The 21,620-nt window shown below is 51.2% G+C and overlaps 2 protein-coding genes across 2 annotated transcripts; one reads left to right on the forward strand and one right to left on the reverse strand.

The window, feature by feature from the left end:
- Window positions 1-10,676: 10,676 nt before the first annotated feature.
- Window positions 10,677-12,592, reverse strand: LOC134557114 (basic proline-rich protein-like). Its single transcript, XM_063409776.1, has 3 exons — window positions 12,123-12,592; window positions 11,567-11,641; window positions 10,677-11,106 (listed from the first exon to the last, which is right to left on the reverse strand). The coding sequence occupies exons 1-3, from the start codon at window positions 12,590-12,592 to the stop codon at window positions 11,079-11,081; spliced, it is 573 nt and encodes a 190-aa protein (XP_063265846.1). The 3' UTR covers window positions 10,677-11,078.
- On the forward strand, window positions 12,250-21,284 carry PPP1R26 (protein phosphatase 1 regulatory subunit 26). Its single transcript, XM_063410302.1, has 2 exons — window positions 12,250-12,384; window positions 15,021-21,284. The coding sequence occupies exon 2, from the start codon at window positions 15,082-15,084 to the stop codon at window positions 19,030-19,032; it is 3,951 nt and encodes a 1,316-aa protein (XP_063266372.1). The 5' UTR covers window positions 12,250-12,384; window positions 15,021-15,081; the 3' UTR covers window positions 19,033-21,284.
- The last annotated feature ends 336 nt before the right edge of the window (window positions 21,285-21,620 follow it).

Here is a 21,620-nt window from a genome sequence, read left to right on the forward strand (position 1 = left end):
ATCCCCCTTTCCCTGCAATGTCCCTGGGAGAGTTTTCCTCTGCTCCAGCATCCCACTGAGCTGGTTTAGAGTGTCTGGGGCTCTCCTACCACTGCAGTTGTTTGAGGAGGGATAAAAGGATTAATCAAAAGGAGGTTTGGGGAGTTCTGCCTCACCAGCCTGGGCAGCCCAAGGGAGGCAGGCTCACATCCCACCCCACAGAGTCCCAGGAGCCCCTGAGCTCCTCCAGGCCCTCCACTGAGAGCCCCATGCCCAGCTCCTCCTTTGGGGTTTTGGAGCAGGGAGCTATTTTGGGTACCCAGGGACAGTGAGATCACTCAGGAGATCTCAGTGAATGGCCAGAAATCAGGATTTTCCTGCTGGAAAATAGGTTATTTTCCTATCTGGTTATTTCCAGATAGGAAAATGGGTTAGAAATCAGTCCCAGCCCCAGGTGCTGAGTTGTTTATTCTCTGTCTCCTTCCTCAAGCCAGTGAGGGCAGGATTAAGCCCTTTCACATCCCACTTTATGGCTGTAGATTTAGGGAATTACAACCCATAGGATGAATTCCTTCCCAGTCACCCTCAGAAAACCTCCTGGAGAATTAAACACACCCCAAAGGCCCCCTTGGACAGGCCAGCAGCGCTCTCCTGGAGGAGCAACACAGAGTTTGAGGACAGGGGAGCTGCCCAGGGACAAGGACAGGGACAGCAGGCACCGAGGGGTGGGAGCTGCTCAGGTTTCCCTGCTGTTCCTCTGGCAGGGTTTGTTTAATTGCAGCTCCACGGCAGAGATAATTTGTAGGTATGAAGCTCGTCCTGGTGGGCGTTTGTTTCCGTGGGCTGTTTTTGTGAACAGGATGAGTTCCTCCTCCCAGGCTGCTGCTTTCCAGCTGCCGAGACACCACGGGGAAGGTGCCCATCCAACTGGGAACACCCCTGCCCCACAGAGCCCCCCGAGACACAGGCAGCTCAGGGATGGATCCTCCTGCTCCTGCTGTGCCAGTGGGAAAAGTTCCCCCAAGGGCACGGCTTGTTGGTGCCCATTTTAATTTGTAGGATGGGGGATTTGGCTGCTTGGGCCCCCCAGCACCCCTCAGCGTGGGCTCCTGAGTGGGGAGGTGGTGTGGATGCAGTTGCCATGGAAAATTAAAACCCACATCAAGATGCAGAGGGAGCTAATGAAATAATTAGTGAAAAAATGAGAGAGGAGGATCATGGTGGGCTTCTGGAGGGGAGCTGACCCTGCAAGCAAAGAGATGGAAAGAGCAGGGAAATAAAGCCCACCTAAATCTGAGCTGGGGCTGGGATTGTCCGAGTTTTGTTTTGCTTCCTGTCCAAAAAGCAGAAATGATAACTCCAGGACACAGAGGAAGCAAGAGCACAGCTCCTTCTGACCCAGCTTACAGGGCAGGTGGTGAGGGACAGGCAGCCCTTGCTCCTCCAGGAGGCGCCCACAGGATGGAGAGTCCTGGTGGCTCCACAGGACCTTCAGCCACGACTGGAATAGGACACCTGAAAATTGTTGGGGACACTGGGAGGGGAGCACTGTCACAGAAGGACCAGTTTTTAGAAATTATGAACATCCTCATGGCAAAAAGGTACCCAGAGGAACAGCAAGTGCCTGTGTGGGGTGTCAGAGGCAGCCCTGAGCAGGGCTCTGGTTGGACACCCCATTCCCCTGGCAGCAGAAGGCTCCTTTCCCACCCTGCCACCAAGCACAGCACCAGATATATCTCTGCACCAATTTATGCAGCACGGCAACGCGCTCCCTCCGTCTCCCCGAGACACCAGTTGGCAGATCTGTGCTGTGAATGTCACAGCAGTCTTTCATAATAACTTCTCCCACCATCCCATGGAGTGCAGGGAGACAGGAGTACCATCTGCCAGGAGCTGAGTGAGTCCCTCCCTCGCCAGAGAAACCCTGACACCCTTCCCTGGGCCCACCCAGCCTCTCTCGGGGTGGAACAGCCACACTCGAGTCTCCCAAGTCTCTCCTTGGGGGGCAGACAGGTCCTTTTTGTCCCCTCCATGCCTGCAGTGATGGTGCTGGGGATGAGGGGTGTTAAAGCAGCTCCTGATGGGTGTTTTTAGCCCTCAGCCCTAAGATTATCTTGCAGGGAAAAGCATCAATAGGATTGTCTCTGTCTGCAAGACTCCTTCCCTAAAACAAGCAGCGGCAGCACTTGGAGGCAGTCAGGGATAAAAGACACTGTAATCTGATTTTCTCAGGCAGGAGAGTGTCACTCCCCAGGGGACAAAGGTCTGATCTCTGCCCAGAGCCAACCTCTGAGGCAAGGGAGCCACAGCCAGGCAGTGCCAGGGAGGGCTGGATCACCAGGAGAGGATCTCAGTCGTGTCACCTCCCAGGCCATGTCCCCAGGGAGGGAGAGAAGGGTCTGAACCAGCAGTAACCAAAGGTTTATCCCAGCTTTGAGAGGCAGACAGAGAGGGACAGGGCATCTGAACCCACAGCTGTTGATACAAGGAAAACCAGGTTTCCAAATGCTTTTCAAACTGATTCAAAAGTGCTTCTTGAAGAAAACACTTGAAGAGCAGCAGGGATCTCTGCAGGAGCACTGGGCATCGCTGGGGTGGCAAAGCAGCAGCAGCAAGGCAGTTTATACCTGTGTTTGCACAGGGGGTGTGCAGAGTCAGGGCTGGAGTGGCAATTAGTGCAGGAGAGAAAAATCCCAGGGCGCTCCAACACAATTTTGTTGATGCTGTTGTGCTCAGTGTGAGCTGGGAATGGCCAGCATGGTCCTTGCCCCTGAGGAGTGAACGGTTTCAGCACTTGGATAATGAGAAAAAGCGTTTTCTGAGGGAAAAGAAGTGAAATGCTTTTTCTCTCATGAGGCACTTGCTTTCTTTAAGCTGCTTGCAACACTTTTCATAATTAAAATACCCCCATAACGTCACATGGTGCTTTTTGATGCTTGCTCTTTGATTTGGATCAATGAAAATGTCCTGGGAGCTTATGGCAACAGCCTCGCTCAGCATTTTCTCCACTTGAAAGAAACCCAAGAGGAAAAAACATTTGTGGCTCTGCAAGAAGAAGGATTTTCCAAAAGGGCTATTCCACACCGTGGAAAAAATAAAGGAGAGCGATAATAACCTCACTCCTGAGTTTTCAATGCCGATTTGCATAATTAACACTAAAATTAGTTGTTGTTCTGTCCTTTAGGGTATATTGCAAATGGAACCTGGTGAGAGCAGAGCTTTGCCCAAGGCAAGCTGGGTTCCCCCGGGGATGTCCCCAGGTCCCCAGTATGCAGCCACAGGTCCCTGGCAGAACCAGGATTGACTTCATGCCTTGAGATGCTCAAGCCTGGCATGCCCAGGCACTCCCACAGCTCCCAGAGCAATGAGAGGAATGGTTAGATTTGGATTTGCCTTGCAAACACCCTCGAATCAAACCTTATTGGATTAGCACTGAAACCCCAGCGCTGCCGGGACAGGGAGCTGCCACCTCCAAGCCCTCCTGGCTTTTCAGCTGGGTTCTCTTTGGACTGTGCCCGTCTCCCAGCCACAGTAATTGTGCTCAGGAGCGAATAATTATGAAAAGGGACTTTGGAACCAAAGCAAAAAAGAAAATAACTCAACCCAAGCTCCCAAACTGGTGAAGACAGAGCCGTGCTCACGCTCCGGCACGCTCGGCTACATGAGGATTTTATTTCCCCCCACCCCCCTTTTCAACAAAATGTCAAAAATGTATTTAATGAGAAGTTCTCCTGTTACAAATGAAGCAGTAATCTGTCAGAAGGGAAAAATCTGTAAACTTAGAGCTCATCTCCTGACTCGGTGCCAGCACCGGCGCTGGCAGCCGTGCGGGCGGCGGGGCCGGAGTGCCACCTACAGCGGTCGGGGGGAACTGAGCCATGCCAAAGCCGGGTTTGGGGCTGCCTGGCCAAAAACAGCCTTCCAGCTGCAGCTGGAAGAGCGGCAGAAATCGTGGCAGAGATGCCGGGCAGGTCACCGGTAAATTAATCAGCGCTCCTATAAAAATAAGAGTTTCTTTTGCAACTTGTGCTGGCAGTGGAGACTTCCAGAAATTCGTGTTGTGGGGGATGGGGAGTTCCTAGGGTGGCTTCTTCTTGAGGAAGAGTCAGGGCACAGGGCTCTGGCCCTGCTTCCAGGGGCAGCAAAAGCCTGGCACAGGGAGGAGGGGATCCAGTCAGAGCCACGCCAAGGCAGCTCCCAGAAAGATCTGTGGGAGAACATATGGTGTGTTTTTAAATGCACCCATAACATTTATTTAAAATACAGGCTCTAAAGCTTGCCAGCAAAGCGTGATAGGAGGAAAGCTCTCTTTATGCTGGAATGTCTGCTATTGTTTCACTCAAATCATTGGGCTCGTGTTTATTTGGGTTTAGGCTAAACAAGTGGGGAGTATTGCAGGCAGAGCTGCCTAGGATTCCCCTGTCTGCAGGATCCCAAATCCAGCCTGCCCGGCTCAGTGATGCCCTCCTGGCTCAGGGGGGCTGCCAAACCCAACTGAGCCCCCAAGCCCTGACGCAATCCCTCAGCCAGAAATGTCCCTCTGCAGCGCAGAGATGGCTCCGACAGGGAACAGGTCCTGGAGGAGAAGAACATCCCAGCGTGTGCCCTCCTGGCTGCCAAGGAGAGGCTGAACTGCAGGTGGGAGCTGAGGGTCTGTGCGTTCCCGTTGTCCTGCCCGGCCCCGCGGCTTTGGCAGCCGCATCCCTCCCGTCCTGGGGATGAGTCAGGGCACGGCAGGCGGGCGGGGGCTCGAGCAGAAGATCCCGGTGGCATTTCGGCTCCTCCGGCCGGCCCGGTGTGAGCGGAAGATGCCGGATTGCCGCAAGGCACGGGGGCACCCCCGGGATCTGTTCTCTCTCCTCCGCCTTCCGCTGCGCCCTGCCAGCACCTCCCGAGGGCACTGCCAGGACGGGCTGTGCCAAGGACAGAGAGGCCAGGAATAGCAGGAGATGGATTTCTCATCCCCTCAGTGCCACGGTGCCCGCGGCTGGCACAGAGATGCTGCTCCGCAGGTACCTGGCACAGTGACACCTGGCGGGCTGTGATCCTCAGCTTTGTCCCATCCTGTCATGACACCGGGAAGGGGCCACGGGGAGAGCCCAGGGCTGGCAGCACCCCCGGCTCTGCCGCAGGGTCGGGGTCTGGCTGCACGGCGGTGCCTCGGTGGTGCCCAAAGGCAGCTGCACCATCTAGAGGAGAAACGGGCCCCGAGCAGAGCCCGCACCCAGCAGGCGCAGGAGCTACAGGAAAAGGGTGACCGGGGCAGCCTGGTCATGAGAGAGCTGCAAATCCTTCACCGAGGAGCTGTGTGAGTGATTTCAGGGTCTCCTGAGTGAGCCCAGATGGCCCATCTATCCCAGAGAATGGGAACAGGGGGATAGGATTCACAGATCTGCCTCTGCCTGCTTTACATGCTACTGATCACTGCTGGCTGCAAGGAACAGGGCAAAGGAGAGGGGGGAAAGTAAATTAAAAATCCTCATCCTGCAGCCAGGCTGACCACACAGCCCGAGCTGGGAATCAACAGCCCTGAAAGCAATTTTGTCGCTCAGCTGGACCTGTATTACTGCTCTCCCTCTGAACAGATGTGCCAGTGACACTCATGAATCATCACAACAGAGACTCGAGGGGGTGAGGAAAAGCCCCCCCTCTTCCCACCCAGCGTTCCAGCTCCCCCTTCCCCACGATGCTGAGGCCAAGCCACTGCCCAGCATCCAAACAAGTGGCAGGATTCTGATCCCTTGTGCTGGGGATGTGTCCAGACAGAGATTTTGGGGACCAAACCCTTGGGGCCGTACCCACAGGTATCCAAAGGAAAAGGAGGATGCTCTCCATGGGGTTCTCTGTGCTGGCAGCACCCAGCAGTCACGGATGGCCCGGCTGCCTGGAGCAGGGGCTGTCCTGTGCCACCCACCAGCTCGCCTACCCCTGCCCTGTGGCAGCTGGATGAGCCCGTGCCTGGATTTGTGAGGGCCTCACCCTCCCCTGCAGCCTCCTGCAGCACAAGGGGATGTAGGAGCTCCACTCCCACTGATTTCATATTTTCTATTTACACCACTCAGGCCCCTGCCGGCTGTGCAAGTCACAAGGGAGCGTTGATCACATCCCAAACACGACCACTAACACGTCTCAGCTCTCAATCCGCCTCGTTTGCTGACACCCAGTTTTCTCCTCCTCCTCCTCCCACCAGCTCCTGGCAGCCGGTTCCTTCCTCCCGGCACGTACGGCTCAAGCTGCTCCGGCTTTCCCGTCCCACGCAGGCACACACAGCCCGAGGTGCTGCCTCTGCACCTTCCCTTCCCTGCCCGTGGCTTTCCTGAGCTCCAGCCAAGCAGGGAAGTCTGGCTAAGGGTCAGATCCAGCCCTCACCCTGCACAGTGTGAGGTAAAGCACCTCAGGTAATGGGAATGGGCTTTTTTCCCCTCTGATTCTTCCTGGCCAGTTGGGCAGGGACAAGAATTTGTGTGGTGTTGAGCCACGTTTTGGGTGAAGGTTTGTAGCCCCACACTGTCTTCTCAGCATCTCAGGGGCCCGAGGGGGTGCTGGAAGGATCAGAGAGGGTTTGGGTCATTCACCAAGGAGCCCAGACCACTGCCAGGGGATTCAAGATCAGGATGAGGAAACACTTTAAAAGGAACATCAGTGCCAGCAGCACAAGCTCCATCAAGGAGAAAGCACACCACGTTTTTCTTAATGCTTACTAGGCCAGGATTTGATGTCCTGTTCTGTCTCCAAAGCTGTTATGGATCTGTTGTACTCAAGGCGTTTGCAGTGCCCAGTCAACATTTCTCCATCACTGACAGCTCTGCAGGATGGGAGAATGAATCTGACACTGCACTTAGTCCAAAATTCCCATCACTGGCAATTCTTCATGGCCCTAAAAGACCCATGAGCAGCAGGAGGACGCGTGGAGTGTGAGCAGCTGCACCTTGCATGAAGCTGGGGTGCTCCTGCCCTCCACCTCTCCAGGCTGGGGCACTGGGAGGTGCCAGAATGAAGACTGGGGGAAAAGAAATACCTCAAATAACTCTCAGCCTGTTCTCCAAGCACTGCTCTAAGCAGCCTGGAACTGCTCCTGGGAGGTCTCCTCACCCTGCAGAGCAGCAGGGAGGCTTTGGCTCTGCATGGCTGCTCTGCTGAGGGCGATTCACTCGGTGCTGCTTTGCTGGAGAAGAACCCAAGTCAAAGCATTGCAAAATCAAACCCCAGCTCAGCGTGTTTTTTCACTCTGATGAAAATTCAAAACAGCGGTGATCTCTGGCTTGATCCAAAACTTATTTAAGGAAGCGTTTTAAGCACTGAACCAACCAGGAGCTGTTTGCAAATCCTTGATCAAAGCCGCTTGTGCAAAGAGCACTTGGCAAGTGCAAAGGTGTTGCTGGATGAGGCTGTGCAGCCCAGCCCTGGTGGGACTGGACAGGCAGCATCCCATGGTGGCTCCTTGGGCTCAGCCTGCTCCACAGGGACCTTGGGGACAACTAATTTCCATGGAGCTGCACTCCAGACAGAGACTTTGAACCCCTGCCAGCTGCCCTGTTGTGAATTCACTGCAGAGAGGTTTCACTTGTTTGCAGCCGAGAGAGTCCACAGATGCTAAAAATAGAGCAACCCTTGAAGGTGATCTGAAAAGCTGAAGATGCCTCTTAAAAACACCGGTTTAGAGCTAATGGGAGCTGGGACAGTGCTCAGGATGGCTCTGCTGGGAATCAGGAGTTGCTCCACAGAAGGAATCCGGCAGCCTCTGCCTCAGAGGGGGCTGCAGGGATGCTCCTGGGTGAGCAGCAGGTCAGAAAAAGCACTCTGTAAATGCAGGACCTGGTAATTGCAGGTGGACAAGTACATGGCTGTGCTGGGATTCCTCAGCAGAGAGTCAGAGCAGCAGTAATGAGGGCAGCTGGAGCATGTTGTGTTTTCTTTCCCTCCCCTTGCCCCATTAAAGCTCTCAGCAACTGCAGCACAAAGTCAAAGCAGTTCCCTTCTGAAATATAAAGTGAGTGCAGCATCTCTGTTTCACCCTGGCTTTTCTTCATGGAGCAGGGCAGGTATCTATCCCAAGGTACATCTTTGATCCTGCCCTTTAAATAGGCCATTTTAAGGCTCACAGACCCCTTTTCATCACCAGCCACCTCGTGGCACCAAATGCCCGTGTTTATACCCTGGCTCGTGGCTGGAATCAAAGTGTTGCTGTGGGAAACTGCACATGGTTCATTAAAAAGTAAAAAAAAAAGCCTGACTTTCTGTCCCTGAATGAATCCCCCACGTGTTCAGCCTTGCTCCCAAGCCCTGAGGTGCAGGAAATACCCGAGCACTCGTGGTGAGGGCAGGGCTTGGTGCCAGTCAGTTCCAAGGGCTCATCCCAAAAGGACGATGGACAAGGAGGGAAGAGGTTGGACACTGCTCTGACAACCCCTCAGTGACCCCACAGAGACAGGAGCAGCGTGAGGAGCTGTTGCAATAGGAAGAGCTGACCTCAGGAATGCAATGTGGCCTAAAACACAAACGTGCTGCAAAATCCAGCAGGTTTGGGGCAGGAGGTGCCGCCTGTGGATGCTCATTCTGCAGCCCAGGGATGAGCAGTGGCTCTAGAGAGATCCCAGCTGGTAAAACCCAGGACAAAACCAGCACAGAGTCCCCGTTTGGAGGCCCAGTGAGCACCACAGCACCCAGTTTGCCCTTTCTGGGTAGGACCCACAGGTGAGAGAGCATCCCAGAAAAGACACGCCAGCTCTGGCTTCTCATATTCTCGTGTTCTTGAAATTCCAGGAACTGGAGACTGAGCCGATAAGAGTCTGACACCTAATGGGCACAAGCAGAATTGTGACAAGCACAGGAACCAGCTGGAAGTGTCCTTGTGGGAATTCTGACAGCATTGCCTCCGAGCAAAGCCCGCGGAGATGGACAGAAAGGAGGGATTTGTGTAAAGAAAAACTCTTAAAAGCCCACACGGCCCATGTCCAGGATTGTAAACATGAAATATTTATCATTTAACCTAGATAGGAATGAGTCATACAAAGACCATTAAAAGGTTCCAGGTACAGAATATGAAAGAGGGGCTGTTATTTCCTTTGATATCTTAGAGGTCTCTGCCACATGGTAGCAAGGAAATGTCAGGGTTACAGTTAAAACTCTTGGCACTAAATTGTGTTTTTCACTTTGTGTTCTTATGGCAGATACACTTGGAATTAACAGGGAAAAGGGGCATCTTCCAAAGCAGTGAGCTGTGCCCCACAGAGACCTTCAGCTGCACTTTGTATAATGGTCAGTGATGAATGGGAAGCCCACCAGGTTTGACCCCAAAAATGCTAAATGCATTCTGTAACCTGCCTCTGTGCTATAATTACACTTTAATTTGCTTCATGGAGTCGACTGGTTTCTCTCCTTAAAAAAAAAAATCTGTCAACCAAAGGTGATTTACAGCAACGCTGTCTTCCAAGGCAAGACAAAGCACAACTTCCACAAAATCTGCCCTTGAACCTCCTCCTGCCTCAGGTGCTGCTTCCCTGGGCAGCTTCCAGCCCTGCTAAAAGGAAGCTCAGACCATCTCTGTTCCATTCAGAGGGTAAATAGAAATGTTCAATACCCAGCGCTGCTTCCTGGCAGCTTTCACAGGCGTCTCTCTTCCCTTTTTTTTTTTTTTCCTAAATTAGATCTTTCTATTATAACTTCAAGGCCTCATGAGTCTCCTTGGCATTTATTAAATAACAACTAAACTCTTCAATTTGCCATGTTACTACATGATCCAGTTGTTCTCCATCTAATAAATCATCTGAGATCAGACTGGAGGAGCTGAACAGGGCAGGGAGATGCTGGAGCAGGGCCAGCACTGAGTGTCCTGAAGCTCAGTGCAGCCATGTGAAAAATGGACCCTAAAAGGGTGAGGGTGAGGGAAAATCACACTGGGCTCCATCCACCTCCTTTCTCTGCTGCTTTTTCCCCCAAAAACTCAGTGCTCACAGCAAGATTGTGCTGCTGTAATTTAGTTTTGCCCCAAACAGGTGCTTGGGGAATGCAAAACTGCCTCCAAAAGGGGAAAGGGTTTGTGGAATCCGAGATTATCGATTTCCCTCCTGCCCTGGACATGGATGTGCCTTCAGCCAGCATCAGCTGTGACCCATATTCCCATAAAACAGACATAGCTGGTGTTTTAACATAGCTTCATGTAGGAATATTAATTGGCCACGAAGCCACAGGTTACCCAACAACAAAATCTTCCCGGTGAATCATTTATTCCTGCTAAATTGGTTTTAATCTTGTCCTTTGGAAAAAAAATAATAAAGGCCATCACCTGAGCTCTGGTTTCAGGCCCTGAGGTATCCAGAGGCACCGTAATGAGCACCTATCCCTGCAAACAGGAGCAGCAGATCCGGAGGTCGGGGGAGATGTTTCATTTTGGAAATGTGGATGGTCACCTGCCATCCCAGCCATTCTAACGAGGGGTCCAATTAGTGCTCGTGACTTTGTCATCCTCCAGCGGGGACAGGGACCACTGCTCTCATTTCCGCCAAGATCAGGGATCAGGGAGACAAATCGCCCCTAATGGCACCTCGGGGAGAGGCTCTGCTCCTCTTTGAAGTAAAAGTGGCACACAGAGCCACAGATGCCACCTCGGCTGGGGACAGCAGAGCTCCCCAGCAGCTCCCCCCTCCCAAGCAACTGCATGTGCACAAAAACATTTATCAGGCTTCTGGCCACAGCTTTGACTTTAATTTTATTTTAAAAGTGCATTCACATGTAAATTGACTTGGCCCGGGAGGATACACGAATACAAGAGCCCTTTCTTTTCTCTGCCACGGCATTAGGGAGGAATATGGTGAGCGAAGCAAAGTTTCCTCACCTCCAGGCTGCAATTCTGCAGTGAAGGAAAAGCAAGTCCATTGTTTCCTCCTGCACACAGATGCTGGCTGTGCTGTTTTCAGCAGCCTCGTTCAAGCGAGCCAGATCAGAACATAAAAGCATGTTACATATCCCAGGGACAAGAACACACAGGCAAACGTCTTATCGGCTCTGTTTTATCTGTTGTAAGAGCAACGGATAAATTAATACAAGTTTGTAACTGTGTCTGATGGTTTGAAACATGGTCCTGCCCCACATTCCCAGGGTCAGACCTGGTTTGGTAGTAGAGGATTCCTGGGGGAAGGGAAAAAATTAAAATGTTTAGCTGGAGATGAGGAAAGGGCACAGAAATACATGTGCTCCCCAAAACAAGAATCTCTGGGATAAAAGCAGGTGGAAATCTGTTCCTCGCCATATGCCAGCCCTATATCTCGTGATGTGTTGCCACAAAGTGAGCACAAAAAGAGTGCAACACTCTCAGTCACCCCATTTGCAGCCTGGGACCCTCCTTAGCTGCTGTTCCCCACTTTACATCACCCAGCCTGTGCATTTCCCCTGTGATTCTGATGATAAAATCAGCCTAAATACGCTGATTTCCTCTGCAGCATCACAGGTGCTCCAGCCCCACGGGAAAACAGAACGCACTGACAAAGTGAAAACAGGCAACTTCGGGTTGAGGCACCAGGGTTTTGTTCGCCAGAGACGAGGAATGGAAATGCTTGTGTGGATTTATAGACTGAGAGCTGTGACTCACTCTGTGTGTTTTAGGAATGAGCAGGTTGAAAGGAGTATCCCGAAAGGACGACACATCCCACGGCTTGGTTCAGCTCTGGAAGCACAGAGATGATAGCACGGGGTTGGCAGTGTATCCTCGGGGAAAACCCGCTTGCCAACAAAACAAGGATGAACTAGAGCACTAAAACTTTGCTGTTTGGCTATGTGAAACCTCCAACAACCCAGCAGCCCCAGGAGCCCCAGGACCGACCGCTCCAGCTGCTGAAAGCAGAGGCCTTGGCTCTCTGCGCCTCAGTTCTCCTTCTGCACCCCAAACTTCGTGCCTGGGACAGCCAAGTGTTGCATCCTGCCGATATTTTGAGTTTCCCCCAGCCCGGCACCCCCGCTTCACCCCGGAGGGAGCGGATGGATCACCCCCGGCTCTGCGCACAGTTCTGAGACAAGAGCCGAGTGCGATCTGGTTCTTTCCGCTGCTGTTCTCCCGGACAGCGCCGGGAGCGCGGTGCGGAGCCCGGGGCTGCTGCGGGAGGCCGCGCTGCCCCTTCCCCCGGCGGCCCTTCCGTTACGATCGTTACCGGGCTCCCTCCGCTCCGCTCCGCGCCGCCTCTCGGGGCCAGCGGCCGCCGCCGCCTTTGTGCCCCGGCCCGGTGCGCTCCCTCCCCGCCTCCCCGCCGGAGCCCTGCGGCGCATGCCTCCCGCTCCCCGGGGGCAGGGAAGGAAGCGCCGCCCGCCCCTGCACCAGCGCGGCGGGCAGCGGCGGAGCGGAGCCCGGCGGAGCCGACAGCCCGGGCCGGGCGCCGCCGACCCCCGTTCCCCCTGTCGGCCTCCTCTGGGCAGGTGAGCGGCGGGCGGGGGGCGCGGCCGGGCTCCGCCGCGCCGGCGGCCGAGGGAGGCCGGGGCCCGGGTCCGGGGCGGCGGAAGGCGGGAACGGGGAGCCATGGCGGCGCGGGCAGGGCCCGGCCGGCCGCGGGCAGTGGGCGCGGCGCCCGCGGGGGTCCCGCGGGTGGCGGCTGCGGGCGGCCCCCGAGGGTGGGGGGACCGTCATGGCCCCTCCAGTGTGCCCCCCGAGCTGGGGGTGTCCTCATGTCCCCTCACATAGCCTCTGGGGGTGCCCCTCGGATCGGTGTCCCTTCATGTCCCCTCACGCAGTCCCTGTGGGTGCCCACCGCCATTGGTGTCCCTTCATGTCCCCTCACATAGCTTCTAGGGGTGACCCCCGGGTTGGTGTCCCTTCATGTCCCCTCACATAGCTTCTAGGGGTGACCCCCGGATTGGTGTCCCCTCACACATCTGCTGTAGATACCCCCTGAGTTGGTGTCCTCTCATGCAGCCCCTGTGGGTGTCCCCTCATTTCCCCTCACAGAGTCACAGAGGGGACTCCCCTCCTTCTGGATGTGTGTCCCCTAATGTCCCCTCACACCCTCAGTGTGCGTCCCCTCATGTCCCCTCACACCCTCAGTGTGCGTCCCCTCATGTCCTCTCACACCCTCAGTGTGTGCCCCCTCATGTCCCCTCACACCCTCAGTGTGTGTCCCCTCACACCCTCAGTGTGTGTCTCCTCATGTCCCCTCACACCCTCTGTGAATGTCCCCTCACGTCCCCTCACACCCTCAGTGTGTGTCCCCTCACACCCTCTGTGAATGTCCCCTCATGTCCCCTCACACCCTCAGTGTGTGTCCCCTCATGTCCTCTCACACCCTCAGTGTGTGCCCCTCATATCCCCTCACACCCTCAGTGTGTCCCCTCATGTCCCCTCACACCCTCAGTGTGTGTCCCCTCATGTCCCCTCACACCCTCAGTGTGTGTCCTCTCATGTCCCCTCACACCCTCTGTGAATGTCCCCTCACGTCCCCCCTCAAGCAGCACCCAGGTGTCCCCTCACAGTCTCCGTGGGTACTGGGACACAAAAATTCACCCCAATCCCATGTAATTCTTGCAGGATCCCCAGTCCAAGTGTGGGATAGTGAAGGCAGCTGCCCCTTCCCTGAAAACTGTGGAAATAGGTTAATAGGAAAAGCGTTGGGGTTTTATTTTTTAATGAAGCTGGGAGCTAAAGTGTGTTAATTGCGTTGCTTCAAGGTAATGAGGTATCCTAATTTCTGTCTTTTTGATCCTTAGCTGCTTATTATGAGGAAAAATGTTTTTAAATTATATTTGCCCAAGTGAAGAGTGATAAAGAATCGCCTTCCCTGGTTGTCTGTTACCTTACTCTCAGTAAATAAATAGAAGTTTTAAAGAGTTTACAGTCATTAATCCTTTAAAATATTTAATTGAAACCAGAACTAGAGAATAATTGACAAGTGCAAGGTCAGGGAGGTTTCAGAGGGAAAATCGTGTCCCTGTACCTTGATAAAGTCCAGTGCCACTGCAGCTGGGACTCACTGGAGCCTGGGCTTGGAGAACCACCCAGCTGCTGTAATTTTTGGGAATTACTGTCACCCTTGATCCTACCAAATGATGCTGCAGGTGAAGCCTTCGACCCTCACAGGACCACATGGATGTGGTGAACTCTTTGGGGTGTTAACTGGAGATTTGTGGGTGGCTTTTTCCACTCTTCCACAAACCAAAGCATCGTTCTGTCTGCGGTTTCTACAGGAACACAAAGAATGGTTCTTAATCTTCATCCTGCTTTTGTGCACTCCCCAAGATCTGTGTTTGCCAAGAGCTTTTATCCTGCAGTGAGGCCGGATGACTGATGTCTCGAGGTTATTGCTGTAGAGTGTGTTTCAGGAAGAAATAAGTTCCCTTTCCTTCTCTCTGAGCTGCCCCAAGTCCCTCAGCTGTGTGTGTTTAATGCCAAGTCAGATCTAGTAAAAGCTGTTTGGGGATATTGTGTGTTACCCTGCTCTCTGAGTTGGTTTGTGTCCCGTTATCCCAGATGATGATCCAGGTTTCTCCACATCCACCCATCCTGCACTGTGTGGACACAGCCAGTGCTGCTTTCCTTGGAAAACTGGAAAGCTGAGCTGCATGATCCCTCACAAGGGCAGTTATGCCAAAGGAAACAACAAGCAGAGCATTTTGCTGGGTTCTCCATTCCCACTTAAAATTGTTCCTTCTCTCCTGCCACAAAGTTTTCTGCTAAAGTATTCAGACAGCCTCAGTGCAAAGCACACAGCAGTGCCCTGAATACCACCACAGTGGGTCTTTGTGGGTCTGGGCAGTGCATCATTATTTAGGGGCACACACAAAAAAGACTGGAAAGCACAGGAGGAGTTTCAGAAGTGAATTACCTGAACTGGGTTATGATTTTGCCAGAAAATACTACAAACTACAAACGATGAGTGCTCTGCTTTAATCCCCAGTGGCAGTAGTGACTGATTTACCTGTTCAAGTGATGTTGAGGAGTAAATCCTGTGATTGTCTGGCACAGGAGTTCTGGGTGTTAATAATTTACCGTTTATGTTAGCAGGATTATTACATGGAATTTCTAGAAGGCTTAATCTAAATTTTCCTTTTTTTCTTTGTTTTAGGATGGAGGAGAGACCGGTCTGAAAATCTGTTCCATCGTGGACTTTGCTGTGGTCTGCTAGAATGTTCCTTATGGATGCTCCTCCTCTGGTAGCTCTTCAGACAAAATGGGAGTCCTTTGGAGCAGCAAGGAATTGTAGATACCCCGTCTGCTTCCCCGAATCCGACAGCAACGTCACCAGAACCTCCGTAAGCGCCAAAGTTCAGATGATCATAAACAACCTGCAAAGCCAAGAGCCTGCCCTGGGTATGAACAATGAGTGTGGCTGTGTTGTGCAGAAGAAACAGAAAGGAGAAAAAGGCAGCGGTACCAGAGTCACACCCAGCAGCACCTTGCTGCGGAAGCGTCCTCAGTACACCCAGTGTGGGTGCCCTGAGGATTCTGATGGCAGCGAAGTGGAAGAGAATGTAGAATTTGGGACTCTGCTGCTCGATTCTGACAGCGACGACTCTGTGGATCGAGGTATAGAGGAAGCCATCCAAGAGTACTTGAAAACAAAAAGCAAAAGTGCCCAGTCGTTGCCGAGGAATGCAGAGCGTTCTGAGAATGTGGGCAGAGACAAAAGGTTTAAGAGAGAATTCTCCCAGAACAAAGTGGCGAGTAACCTCCTCCCTGTGAAATTTAAAGCCGAGATGCTGTCTGAAGAGTACCTGTCTGACCACCTGGGAATTGGGAAAAGACTCCAGCCTGCTTCCCCTCAGAGCATCAGCAGCGATGACTCCTTTGAACAGAGCATACAAGCTGAAATAGTGCAGTTCTTGAATGAGAAGAAACAGCAAAAAATTAGTAAATGTGTTACTGAGCAGGATAAAAAAGATTCCCGTGTGAGATCCGTCCTGAAATGCAACAAAGAAGCAACAAGCAGAACAAACTGTGGTGCCATAAAGCAAGGTTGTAACGCGCTGCTCCTGAGACACCATCCCAAGCTGCAGAAATCCAATGCCCAGTCCAAGTGTTTGCAGCCAAAAATCCAAGCAGAGCCCGGTGATTTCAGCCAGGTGAACCAAGCCTATCTAGAAATGGCCACTGCCAGCCAGCCCTGGGTTGTGGAACAGAATGAGGGGAGTGGAGCTCCTTACTGGGAGCCAAGGGAAGCACTTCTCAAGGAGAGCATGCACACATCTGACTCCAGCAGCGATGATGGCATCGAAGAAGCCATTCAGCTTTACCAGCTGGAGAAAATCAGGAAAGAGGCAGGTCATGCAGCAAACTGTGTCCCTTTGCAGAGGGAACAATTTGACCCAAAGGGTATGGCAGATATTTCTGCCAGCCTGACAATTAGCTCCACAAAAAGTGCCTCACCAGAAATCCATAAAAACCCTATAAGCAACAAGAGAAGAGAAATTCATTCCAAGTCAACGGGATTAGAAAGCACCAGCAACGAATTTAATAAGCTGTTTAAACCACTGAAAAAAGCCAGACATTTTGCACTTCCAGAAAACAAGATTGCTGCTTGTGAGCTCACATTGCAGGCCTCTTGCAGAGCAGACACATCTGCAGAACTCATGTGTGCAGAAGCTATCCTGGATATTTCCAAAACAATCATGCCATCCCAAATGGGAAGTGACAACAAATCCCTCACTGCAGACTCCTTCTTTTCTCCCCAGCTTCTCTCGTCCTCCCGTTGTGAAAGTGACAGCAGCCTTGTGGACAGTGATGACAGCATAGAACAAGAAATCAGGGCTTTTTTGGCTCTGAAAGCACAGTCAGAAAACCTTGGAACAAAACCTCCCAGCCTGTCACGCTCCACCCAGATGCCTTTGTCTTCTGATCCAAACAGCCTCGCCGGGACCCTTGAGCCTGCTCTGCCCAAAACACTGAAATTATCCTTGAGTCGGAAAAGGAGACTTAAAAGGGAAGGCAGAACAGCAAAACAAGGGGGGTCAAAACTACCTGAACATCTGGAGACGGGACTTTTCCAGCCAGGTAATTATTCCAAATTCCCTGTGCTCCAAGAGGAGCGTGCCCTGAGCAACCCCACAGAACTCCAGGATGCTCAGAGTAATAAAGAGCCGAGGCAGCAGCAGCTGATGTCTCCCAAATTGTCTGGCTCTGATGGCAGCAGAAGCGTGGCCTTGGACTCTGCAAACCCTTTTCTGCAGGTTCAGAGTAGCACAAGAAAACCTATAAAAAACCCCACCCCAACCCCAGAGAGGGAGGGGTCGGGTGATGAGAGCAGCTCTCTGGACAGTGATGAGGACCTGGATAGTGCTATCAAGGACCTGTTAAGGTCTAAAAGGAAGTTAAAGAAGAAATCCAAGGAGCAAAAAGCTCAGTGCAAGAAGAAAGTCAGATTCGGTGAGACAGAAACTCAGCTGCTGGATGAGTTCAGTAGCCTCCAACAAAACGAGTGGAAATGTAAAAATCCCTCACTGGTCAAAAGCTGCCTCTCAAAACCCAGGAAAGCTGTGAGGGAGAATGCAGGCAGGAACCCTCCAGACAACATCAAACTTGCCAGTGACAAGCCAGAAACCGTGAAAAACCTGGAGTTTAACTTACAGCTTAAAAAAGGCAATAAACCTAAACCAGTTTCAAACCAGCGGGGGGCTAAAAATAGAAAATGTGCTTTCCCAGCTGTGTCAGACGGCAGTGACAGCAGCTCCGTGGACAGCGATGACAGCATCGAGCAAGAAATCAGGAGGTTTTTGGCAGAAAAGGCTAAAGACTCTGCAAGCAATTCGGAGATGCAAAAAGGTGATGCAAGTCCGGACCTATTTAGAGTGACCAAACAAACTGGTAACAAAGGAAACGCAAAGCAGCAGCCGGTGGAAAATGAGATTGACCTCGTGCTGGGTCAGAGTAAAAAGACTGAGGTAGCTCAGCAAACTGAGGAGGTGAAGAACTCTCAGAGAACAGAAGGGAAAAGTGCAATGTTAGCTGGCAGTGGAAAATGTGCTTCCTCTGCTGAGAATGTTCCTACTACTGGTCAGGCAAAAGCTAAGCAAGGACTGGGTGGGGTCAAAGGTGCTGGGGAGTTACCTGGGAATGCCACAGGTAAAAGGAATGTCCGTAACACAGAGCCCCCAAAAGCCAGCAGAAATGAAGGGTGTAAAGTAAGAAAGGTCATGAATGCAAAGCCCAGATCTAAAAGGAAGAATACCTTCCAACTGAAAATCTCAAGTAAATTCATTGCAGGTCTGAAATACGCCCGGGACAGGAAGAAATCGATGCTTTTGAACAAAAAGCAGAAAGCAGAGTGTTTGCTCACCCAGAGCAATGCCTTGGGGATGGAGGCAGCTCCCCAGGACACAGATGTACTTAACCCCTCACCAAAAAGCGAACTTAGTGGGGAAATTCCACCAGCAATAAAAGCACCCAGTTCTTCTCAGAAACTCACTGTGGCAGGGGCGAGTCCCCACGTAGCAGAAACCAGTGCAGGAGCTGAGGGTCTCAAGGAGGCAGCTGAGGGCTGCAGGCAGGCTGATGCTGCAGGGGATCAGCCCCCCTCCAGCCTCCCCTCACAGGAACAGAGCGTGGCAGCAGGAAAAGCTGATAAAGCTTGCAGAGGAACCTCCAGAGCTGAGAACATCCAGATGTGGATCAAGGAAGGAGATATCCACCAAGGCAGCTGGGCTGGCTCCACTGCGGATCCCCTACGCCCTGAGTGCAGTGTGGGAAAAGCAGATAAAGCCAGCAGAGAGCCGGCTCAGCAGAGTGCTCAGGTGGGCAGTAAGGGAGGGAATAACCAGCTGGACAAGAGGCCAGATCCGAGTTTAGCTTGCCCGAGGCAGGAATTCAATGTGACAGCAGCAGCAGTGCATCATAGAGGAGGAGCATGTGCAGATAACAGTGTGCAGATGTGCATTAAGGAAGAAAAAGTTGACAGGCAGGAAGAAATTCAGGTATCCAGCTCCAAAATGGAAGGAAAAGTACCTGCCCTGCAGAACAGGGAAGCTGCTAGTGAAGTACACCAAGGGCAGGGTTTTTTAACCAAAACCTGTGCAAAATTTACTGACCTACCTACAGGGGACTGCCCAGGTTCCCTCTTGGAAAAAAAGGTTTCAAATATGTAAGTAGTTGGTTTTTTTTTACACTAGCAGTCTTTTTATAAAATAACTCTGATTGTAATTACCTTGATAAAACTTGAGACAGGAAAGAAGAGGCAGTGGGAGATACTGATACCTGTATATCATACACACACTAATGTGAAAATAATTCTATTTAACAGGGATATCACAGATAGACATATGTAGCTTTTGTAGAATTTTGTAAATTATTTAAAGTGCTCTAAGGAAATATTTTTTATAATGATTTTTAGGGCTTGCATTCCTACAGGATGCTGTAGCTACTGTAGATAAGATATTGGCTGATCACACTTTAAATTATGAGGCCTCTAATTGTCTCTCAAAGGGAAACCTGTTTGCGCACAGAATTTATTTGGGAACCTGTTAAGAGATCCTAGGAAAACACAGCCTTGGATAGCAATGCAGATGATGTGACACTGCCTCAGGACAATCCTGGGGGGTGGCTTTTGTGACAGCTCAGTTTTCCCACCCTGGGGACTGTGGGGTGAGGTCCCTGAGCAGAACCCGAGTGCAGCTGTGGGTGTGGAGATCCAGCCTGGAAGATAAAAATTCAGGTAAATCGAATGGATGGCTCTGTGCACACCTCCTGTGCAAAGTGATCTCAGCAGCTGCTCCAAGTCCTCCTGAACACCCAGAACCTCCTGCTTGCAGATTATTCCAAGCACAATTGCAGTCCAAGACAAGTGAAGGAGTGTGTCTGTTCAGACAATATGATTTCCCTGGATTTCCCTGGATTTCCCTGGATTTCCCTGGATTTCCCTGGATTTCCCTGGATTTCCCTGGATTTCCCTGGATTTCTGTTCTGTCAGGGCCTGCAGGGCTCAAACAATTCCTCGTTATTCTCAACTCTCTCATTTTGATGCCCTGCAGTTACCCAGTGATGGTTTTTGGTTTCCCGAATGACCTTTCTGGAACTGAGTGCCCTTAACTTTCCTTTTTCCGAAGTGGTTTTTAAAATGTTACATTTCTGTGAACTTTTCACTGACAATTTTGGTGCAATAAAGCAAAGCTGGGTTTGCTGTAGGAAGTCGCAACACAAACGGATTTTTTCAGCCACGGATATTTTCAGCACTGTTCTTTCTTCAGGCTCTTTCTCTGCCTCCGTTTCCAGCAGCCAGAATAAAGCAATTTTTCACTACTATCTTTTTATTTGTACTGACTTTCAACGGGATTGAAGTAGCACATTCACATCACACACACAAAAAAAGTGCCCTCACACTGGTTTCGCTGCAAATTCAAAAGATATAAATTGGAGCTGTTGGCTCTTTCATTTTCATTTTTGTGTCGTGAAGTCCTTGGAGGAGTTTGTTCTCACATCTTGTCCCTGTGAATTATTGATCTGATATTCTCTTTGTCTGCTCTTCTGCAGAACTTCTCTCAGCCAAACCACCACTTAGCATCGCTTTGTTTCTCACTCACTTCAGGAGTCTTCCTCCAGGCTGGCCTTAAATTTGCAAAATGGAGCAAAATCAGCCAAGACTGGATCCAGAATCCCATGGTGTCCCTGATGTGATGCAGAATACGGGCAAAAGACGGTGTAGCATAGAGTAGTAACTGTGGCATGTGGAGAAATAAACATCCTTGGTGTGTTTATGCTGTCGTGCAGCTACGTTTGAAACATGTTTCTAGTGCTCACTTGGCATTTCTGACTGTCCAGCCACCTCTCTGTAGCCCTGGGGTTGGTTGGCCGGGTTGTTTAAAGGTCAGTGTGTTAGCTCATCTCCATTTTGTGGTAGGATACCTTGGAAAAGTGGTTTTTCCTTAGCTCAGTGCCTGCACTCCCTCTTGACAGGTTTATCTTTTGCTCTGCCTTGATTCCGTTGCAGGATTTGAGCCTTTTGTTTGGAATAGGTCAATAGGCTGGTATTTTAAACTAGAAGTTTTCCAAGTACCTTGCTTTAAAAGGGTTAAACTGTACACTTCATTTTCCTAGAGATGTTGGAAGTCCTGTTTGTATAAAAAGCTGAATGTTTCTCCTCAGAAGTTTTCAGTAAATCCACATTAAGATTTCAAAGGTGTCTCGTGCCCCTGTCGCTGTGTCTGTGTCCTCAGTACCACTCGTGACCTGACTCACTCCCAGTTAAAATGCAATTCCAGTTACCTTGTGCTTTAAATAAAACCTGATTTCAAACAGCACTTTTTTTTTTTTAATTGATGAACTTGATTTGTATATAGGAACTGGTGTACATTGCTGAGTTTCTAATGTTTAATAAATGGGGTTCTGCCCCTGGACCGTGAAACTGGAGTGTTGCTATGGTTTGTGTCATCATCTTGAGTGAATAATGATTTTTTGTGTTCCCTCTTCTTCCCTCCTGACTGAGGATGTCATTAATTCTTTGTAACAAAAAAAATGAAGGAGGAGAATTTACAAAATCCAAAGGGGTGGCTTTTGGGAGGTGAGAGTGGTGCTTGTGGTAGCAGAACTCCAAGAGTTTTCTTTGCTGGTGTTTGTGGTCAAGAAGTGGAATCTTTCCTTGTGGAATTAAATGTGTGTGAAGGAGAATCTCTGGAATTGGAACAGCCAGGGCTCCAGTGGCAGTGTCCCCATCCTGGCTCATTTCTTATCACTTATTCAG

Source organism: Prinia subflava, chromosome 12, assembly GCF_021018805.1.
Source record: "Prinia subflava isolate CZ2003 ecotype Zambia chromosome 12, Cam_Psub_1.2, whole genome shotgun sequence".
NCBI classification, from domain to species: Eukaryota; Metazoa; Chordata; class Aves; order Passeriformes; family Cisticolidae; genus Prinia; species Prinia subflava.